At 41.8% G+C, this 8,842-nt stretch overlaps 1 protein-coding gene across 5 annotated transcripts in view; it reads left to right on the forward strand.

Annotated features, from left to right (window-relative positions):
* Window positions 1-8,440, forward strand: part of LOC100465774 (cytochrome b5 reductase 4) — an 87,811-nt gene extending 79,371 nt beyond the window's left edge. For all 5 annotated transcript variants that reach the window (XM_034648220.1, XM_034648223.1, XM_034648229.1 and 2 more), the window contains one exon: window positions 7,836-8,440. In XM_034648220.1, the coding sequence (XP_034504111.1) occupies window positions 7,836-7,890 (55 nt within the window). In that variant the 3' untranslated portion in view covers window positions 7,891-8,440. The remainder of the gene's footprint in view (window positions 1-7,835) is intronic.
* Window positions 8,441-8,842: the final 402 nt, after the last annotated feature.

An 8,842-nucleotide genomic window follows, 5' to 3' on the forward strand; every position in this document is an offset into this window, starting at 1 on the left:
ACAGACCGCGGACCCGCACGCTTGAGACAGCAGGCTGAGAAGGGAGCTCCGGGAGCGCACGCGGGACGGCTGGCGGTTGGCGGGCCACCTGCACGGGGGAGCAGGCGGACTCGCGGACGGCACCCGCGAGACAACAGACTTAGAACGCGAGCTCCAGGAGCGCGCGCGCAGGGCGGCTGGCGGGCCACCTGCACCGGGGAGCGGGCGGACCGCGGACCCGCACTCTGGAAACGGCAGACTGAGTCCGTGAGCCGGGAGCGTGCACCACCAAGCATCTCACGGAGCTCCGGAGCTCCGGTGTGCTCACTGGATCGAGGCTGAGACCGGGAGCTCCGGGAGCGTCCGCGGGGCGGCTGGCGGCTGGAGGGCCACCTGCACGGGGGAGCAGGCGGACTCGCGGTCAGCACCCGTGAGACACCAGACTGAGACGGGGAGCTCCGGGAGCCCGCGCGGGGCGGCTGGCGGCGGGCGGGGTTGGAAACACAAAGGACAGAGACGTGCCGGCCCTGGAAGTGAGGGCTGGGACGCCGGGTGTGGGGCGCACAGCCCGGGATGCTGCAGGGTTGAGCAGCACCAACAGAAACAGAGTTAAAGTGGCCAGAACATCAGTGGAGAACGATCCGCGATCCCTCTGTTCTGAGACAGAGGCTGAATTTCAGCCGCTGCTGCTCTCTCAGAAGAGGCATAGCAAACCGCCAGGGAAAGCCGCCAGAGAACAAAAGCCCGGAAATACCGGCTCACAGGGTGCCCATCCCCATCCCCCCTCGCAAGGGACACAGAGACTCTACCCAAACAGGGTTTTCTGAGTACCGGCAGGCAGGCCCCTCCCCCAGAAGGCAGGCTGAAAAATCAAGAAGCCCACAACCCGGAGCGCCTGAGTGGCGCAGTCACCAAGCACCTGTCTTCGGATTAGGGTGTGATCACAACGCTCCGTAAGGAGTCCTTCATCGGGCTTCTCCACCGGGAACCTGCTTCTTCCTCTCCCACTCCTCTGCTTGGGTTCCCTTTCTTGCTGACTGTCTCTCTCTCTCTCAAATAAATAAATAAACTCTTTAAGGAAGAAGCCCACATCCCTAAGATCTCTATAAAACAAGGGCGCACGGCCTGGGTCCCAGTCAACACTTGGGCTCTGGACAACCCTGCAATCTCTCTTCATCAGAATGACGAGAAGGAGAAGTCCCCCCCAGCAAAGAAAAGATAATGAGTCTGTGGCCTCTGCCACAGAATTGGCCTCGGCCACAGAATTAATACATATGGATGTATCCCAATTATCAGAAATGGAATTCAGAGCAACAATGGTCAAGATGATGAGTAAACTTGAAAAAAGCATCAGAGAAAGCGTTGCTGAGAATATAGAATCCCTAAGGGCAGAAATGAGAGCGAATCTGACAGAAATTAAAAACTCAGTGGGCCAAATACAGTCAAAACTAGAGGCTCTGACGGCCAGGGTCACCGAGGCAGAGGAACGCGTTAGCGAATTGGAGGATGGGTTAGTAGAAGAAAAAACGAAAATAGAAGCTGGTCTTAAAAAAATCCACGCCCACGAATGTAGATTACGGGAGATTACTGACTCTATGAAACGATCCAATGTCAGAATCATCGGCATCCCTGAAGGGGTGGAGAAAAACAGAGGTCTAGAAGAGATATTTGAACAAATTGTAGCTGAAAACTTCCCTAATCTAGCAAGGGAAACAAGCATTCGTGTCCAAGAGGCAGAGAGGACCCCATCCAAGCTCAACCAGGACAAACCTACGCCACGGCATGTCATAGTGCAATTCGCAAATATTAGATCCAAGGATACAGTATTGAAAGCGGCCAGGGCAAAGAAATTTCTCACGTACCAAGGCAAAGGTATCAGGATTACGTCAGACCTGTCTACAGAGACCTGGAATGAGAGAAAGGCTTGGGGGGGCATTTTTAAAGCTCTTTCAGAGAAAAACATGCAGCCAAGGATCCTTTATCCAGCAAAGCTGTCATTCAGAATTGATGGAGAAATAAAGACGTTCCAAAATCGCCAATCATTAACCAATTTCGTAACCACGAAACCAGCCCTACAGGAGATATTAAGGGGGGCTCTATAAAGGTAAAAAGGCCCCAAGAGTGATACAGAGCAGCAAGTCACAACCGATACAAAGACTTTAAAGAGAAATGGCATCATTAAAATCATATCTGTCAATAATCTCTATCAATCTAAATGGCTTAAACTCTCCCATAAAACGCCACAGGGTTGCAGATTGGATAAAAAGACATGACCCATCCATTTGCTGTCTACAAGAGACTCATTTTGAACCCAAAGATGCATTCAGACTTAGAGTAAGGGGATGGAGTACCATCTTCCACGCAAATGGACCTCAAAAGAAAGCTGGAGTAGCAATTCTCATATCAGATAGACTGGATTTTAAACTAGAGGCCATAGAGAGAGATACAGAAGGGCACTATATTATTCTTAAAGGAAGTATTCAACAAGTGGATATGACAATTATTAATATATATGCCCCCAACAGGGGAGCAGCAAGATACACAAGCCAACTCTTAACCAAAATAAAGAGACATATAGATAAGAACACAGTAATAGTAGGGGACCTCAACACCCCACTATCAGAAATAGACAGAACACCCTGGCAAAAACTAAGCAAAGAATCAAAGGCTTTGAATGCCATACTCGACGAGTTGGACCTCATAGATATATATAGAACACTACACCCCAGAACCAAAGAATACTCATTCTATTCAAATGCCCATGGAACATTCTCAAGAATAGATCATGCTCTGGGACACAAAACAGGTCTCAGCCAATACCAAAAGATTGAAATTATCCCCTGCATATTCTCAGACCACAACGCTCTGAAATTGGAACTCAACCACAAGGAAAAACCTGGAAGAAACTCAAACACTTGGAGGCTAAGAACCATCCTGCTCAAGAATGACTCGATAAACCAGGAAATCAAAAAACAAATTAAACAATTTATGGAGACCAACGAGAATGAATACACAACGGTCCAAAACCTATGGGATACTGCAAAGGCAGTCCTAAGGGGGAAATACATAGCCATCCAAGCCTCACTCAAAAGAATAGAAAAATCTAAAATGCAGTTTCTATATTCTCACCTCAAGAAACTGGAACAGCAACAGAGGGACAGGCCTAACCCACTGACAAGGAAGGAGTTGACCAAGATTAGAGCAGAAATCAATGAATTAGAGACCAGAACCACAGTAGAGCAGATCAACAGGACTAGAAGCTGGTTCTTTGAGAGAATCCATAAAATTGATAGACCACTGGCAAAACTTGTCCAAAAACAAAGAGAAAGGACTGAGATTATTAAAATTATGACTGAAAAGGGAGAGGTCACGACCAGCACCATTGAAATTGCAAGGATTATTAGAAACTTTTATCAACAGCTATATGCCAAAAAACTAAACAATCTGGAAGAGATGGAGGCCTTCCTGGAAACCTATAAACTACCAAGACTGAAACAGGAAGAAATAGATTTCTTAAATAGGCCAATTAACTATGAAGAAATTGAGTCAGTGATAAACAACCTTCCAAATAATAAAACTCCAGGCCCAGACGGTTTTCCTGGGGAATTCTACCAAACATTCAAAGAAGAAATAATACCTATTCTCCTAAAGCTATTTCAAAAAATAGAAACAGAAGGAAAGCTACCAAACTCATTCTATGAGGCTAATATTACCTTGATCCCCAAACCAGGCAAAGACCCCCTCAAAAAGGAGAATTACAGACCGATTTCTCTAATGAATATGGATGCCAAAATCCTCAACAAGATCCTTGCTAATAGAATCCAACAGTACATTAAAAGGATTATCCATCATGACCAAGTGGGATTCATACCTGGGATGCAAGCATGGTTCAACACTCGCAAATCAATCAATGTGATACATCATATCAACAAGAAAAGACTCAAGAACCATATGATCCTCTCAATTGATGCAGAAAAAGCATTTGACAAAATACAGCATCCTTTCCTGATTAAAACCCTTCAGAGTGTAGGAATAGAGGGTACATTTCTCAATCTCATAAAAGCCATCTATGAAAAGCCTACTGCAAGCATTATTCTCAATGGGGAAAAGCTGGAAGCCTTTCCCTTAAGATCAGGAACACGACAAGGATGCCCACTCTCGCCACTATTATTCAACATAGTACTAGAAGTCCTTGCAACAGCAATCAGAAGACAAAAAGGGATCAAAGGTATCCAAATCGGCAAAGAAGAAGTCAAACTGTCTCTCTTTGCAGATGACATGATACTCTATATGGAAAACCCAAAGGAATCCACTCCCAAACTATTAGAAGTTATAGAACAATTCAGTAAGGTGGCAGGATACAAAATCAATGCCCAGAAATCAGTTGCATTTCTATACACGAATAACGAGACTGAAGAAAGAGAAATTAGGGAATCCATCCCATTTACAATAACACCAAAAACCATGCGTTACCTTGGAATTAACTTAACCAGAGACGTAAAGGACCTATATGCTAGAAACTATAGATCACTTTTGAAAGATATTGAGGAAGACATAAAAAGATGGAAAAATATTCCATGCTCATGGATTGGAAGAATTAACATAGTTAAAATGTCCATACTACCCAGAGCAATCTACACTTTCAATGCTATCCCGATCAAAATACCGAGGACATTTTTCAAAGAACTGGAACAAATAGTCCTTAAATTTGTATGGAACCAGAAAAGGCCCCGAATCTCCAAGGAACTGTTGAAAAGGAAAAACAAAGCTGGGGGCATCACAATGCCGGATTTCGAGCTGTACTACAAAGCTGTGATCACAAAGACAGCATGGTACTGGCACAAAAACAGACACATCGACCAATGGAACAGAATAGAGAACCCAGAAATGGACCCTCGGCTCTTTGGGCAACTAATCTTTGATAAAGCAGGAAAAAACATCCGGTGGAAAAAAGACAGTCTCTTCAATAAATGGTGCTGGGAAAATTGGACAGCTACATGCAAAAGAATGAAACTTGACCACTCTCTCACACCATACACAAAGATAAACTCCAAATGGATGAAAGTCCTCGATGTGAGACAGGAATCCATCAAAATCCTAGAGGAGAACATAGGCAGCAACCTCTTCAACCTCGGCTGCAGCAACTTCTTGCTAAACATGTCTCCAAAGGCAAGGGAAACAAAGGCAAAAATGAACTACTGCGACTTCATCAAGATAAAAAGCTTTTGCACAGCCAAGGAAATAGTCGACAAAACCAAAAAACAACCAACAAAATGGGAGAAGATATTTGGAAATGATATATCAGAGAAAGGGTTAATATACAAAATCTATAAAGAAGTTATCAAACTCAACACCCAAAGAACATATAATCCAATCAAGAAATGGGCAGAAGACGTGAACAGACATTTCAGCAAAGAAGACATACAAATGGCCAACAGACACATGAAAAATTGCTTCACATCACTTGCCATCTGGGAAGTACAAATCAAAACCACAATGAGATATCACCTTACACCAATCAGAATGGCTAAAATGAACAAGTCAGTAAACAACAGATTTTGGCAAGGATGCAGAGAAAGGGGAACCCTCTTTTACTCCTGGTGGGAATGCAAACTGGTGCTGCCACTCTGGGAAAACTGTATGGAGGTTCCTCAAAACATTGAAAATAGAGCTGCCCTATGATCCAGCAATTGCACTACTGGGTATTTACCCCAAAGATACAAATGTAGTGATCCAAAGGGACACCTGTACCCCATTGTTTATAGCAGCAATGTCCACAATAGCTATTCAATGGAAAGAGCTCAGATGCCCATTGACAGATGAATGGATAAAGAAGATGTGGTATATATATGCAATGGACTATTGATCAGCCATCAAAAAATGAAATCTTGCTATTTGCAATGATGTAGTTGGAACTAGAGGGTATTATGCTAAGCGAAATAAGTCAATCAAAGAAAGACAATTATCATATGATCTCACTGATATGTGGAATTTAAGAAACAAAACAGAGGATCATAGGGGAAGAGAGGAAAAAATACAACAAGATGAAACCAGAGAGGGAGACAAACCATAAGAGACTCTTAATCATAGGAAACAAACAGGTTTGCTGGCGGGGAGGGTGGTGGGGGGATGGGGTAACTGGGTGATAGACATTAAGGAGGGCACATGATGCAATGAGCACTGGGTATTATATAAGACTGATGAACCACTGACTTTTACCTCTGAAACCAGTAATAAAGTATATGTTAATTAATTGAATTTAAATTTTAAAAAGTAAATAAATGAAAAAATTTTAAAAAGTAAAAGGCAGTCTAAGGAATGGGAGAAAATATTTGCAAATGGCATATCAGATAAAGAGCTAATATCCAAAACCTATAAAGAAATTACCAAACTCAACACCCAAAAACCCAAAAAAGTCCAGTCAAGAAACGGGCAGAAAGCATGAACAGACATTTCCCTAAAGAAGACATACAAATGGCTAACAGACATATTGAAAAATGATCAACATTACTCAGCATCAGGGAAATACAAATCAGAACCACAATGAGATAACACCTCACACTGGTCAGAATGGCTAAAATGAACAACCCAGGAAACAGCAGATGTTGGCAAGGATGCAGAGAAAGGACGACCCTCTTATACTGTTGGTGGGAATGCAAACTGGTGCAGACATTCTGGAAAACAGTATGGAAGTTCCTCAAAGAGTTCAAAATAGAACTACTCTATGGCCCAGCAATTGCACTACTAGGTATTTACCCAAAGGATACAAACACAGTGATTTGAAGTGGAACATGCACCCCAATGTTTATAGCAGCAATGTCCACAATAGCCAAACAACGGAAAGAGCCTAGATGTCCATTGCCAGGTGAATGGATAAAGAAGAGGTGGAATATATCTACAATGGAATATTACTCAGCCATCAAAAGGAATGAAATCTTGCCATTTGCAATGACGTACATGGAACTTGAGTGTTTTATGCTAAGCANCATAAGTCAGTCAGAGAAAAACAAATACAATATGATTTCACTGATATGTGGAATTTAAGAAACAAAACAGATGAATGTAGGAGAAAGGAAGGAAAATAAAATAAAAACAGAAAAAAAAAGCCGTAACAGACTCTTAACTCTAGGAAACAAACTGAGGGTTGGCTGGAGGGGAGGTGGGTGGGGGAATAGGGTAATTGGGTGATGAGCATTATGGAGGGCACTTGTAATGAGCACTGGGTGTTATATGCAACTGATGAATCACTAAATTCTACCCCTGGAACTCATAATACACTTTGTTAATTAAATTGAATTTAAATAGAAAAAATTTTTTAAAGAAAAAAAAAAAAGAATGGAACCTGTACTTGATCAAGCCTCTGGATCCAGTTATTAAACTGTGGGAAATAATAGGACATAGGAACATATTTTAAAAAGAGGGCACAGGAACATATTATTAAAGTACACCACAGAGACGCAGCAAAATGAAGACTCTGGGAGGCTCAACACATACAAATCTGGCTTTGTCAGCAAAGAGATTGCAGGACAGAGAGAGGGAGAAGGGATGTTGCAGATCAAAAGGTACCTAAAAGACATCAGTCGGTCACAATGAATAGACTTTAAATTGTCATTAAACAAACTTAAAAATTATGGCACTTCTTAGACAATTGAAAATTTGAACACTGACTAGATATTTAATATCAAGATATGATTGTTAATTTTTTAGAAGTAATATTTGTGGGTTTTTTTTTTTTAGAAAGTACGTACTAAGCAGGGGGAAAATGAAAAAATACTATGGTTACAGTGATAAACTTTGATCTTCTTTATTTTTAAACATTTTCCCAAAGAAACATGTACTTTGTATTTGTTTTTCAGGTTGCTGCATGATCTGAACTTTTCCAAAGATGAGATCCATAGTTTTACAGCATAATGAAGAGCTGTCATTGTCCTTTATTCAACTGTTTTGTCTGAATTTGTGATTACTTAGGATTTTTTAAGAGCACATTTTTGTACATACTAACTAAAAGGTCAACTAGAATCCAGGTTTCAGTTTCTTCAATGAAATCAACTGTTCCTGCAGTATAGATGACTTGTTGACTTTATTTTGTACCATAACTTATTTTACTACTGATCTTTGACCTGGAATCGATCATGGCAACAAGTCCATACAGGAGTCTTTTGTGATGAGTCACAAAGTTCCGTACCATTTAAAGTGTATCACTGTTCTTCAGTAAGCTCGTGTGTTTTATGACATGGTAAAGTAAATGATCATTTTGATCATGTTTCTATGCTGTAAAATGTCTTATTAGCAATACTGATTAAATTTTACATTGCACTGTTAACTCAGGAAATGATTGTTTATGTCCTTGTATTCCTACTAAAACATGGAATGTTGTAACTTATTAAGTGATCCAAACATTTTGTGTGTGTATATGGCATTGATACAGAGTAGAATAAAAGTATACTTAAGTACTTTTTAATTCTTGTGGTAGAAATGTGTTTGAATGCAACAGTATCCTGTGTCTAAGGGGAATTTAAAAGGCAGCAATAGAAGATTCTGGAGACACTTCACAAATGCAGTTTTGGATTAGATGTGTCAGAATTGAAGAGAATCTTAACTGTTTTGATTCTTAGCCAAAATTACAGGTGTCAGGAAAGATCATGAAAGTGTAGACCCAAGATAATCATTTGGGTCTTTGGAATGGGTTAAATTGTCATTCTTTTTGAGCCCATCTGGAGGCCCACTGTGTCCTAAATGCTACTTTCCCTGGCTGGCTGCTTCCCGCCCAGCTGGCAGTTCAGCAGGGAGCCCTCCCGCGTGCTCTGGTGTGTGGGCAATTTATTCTCTCCCCTGCTGCTGCGTGCAGCCTTCAAGTACCTTC

Source organism: Ailuropoda melanoleuca, chromosome 19 (genome assembly GCF_002007445.2).
Source record: "Ailuropoda melanoleuca isolate Jingjing chromosome 19, ASM200744v2, whole genome shotgun sequence".
In the NCBI taxonomy this organism is placed as follows: Eukaryota; Metazoa; Chordata; class Mammalia; order Carnivora; family Ursidae; genus Ailuropoda; species Ailuropoda melanoleuca.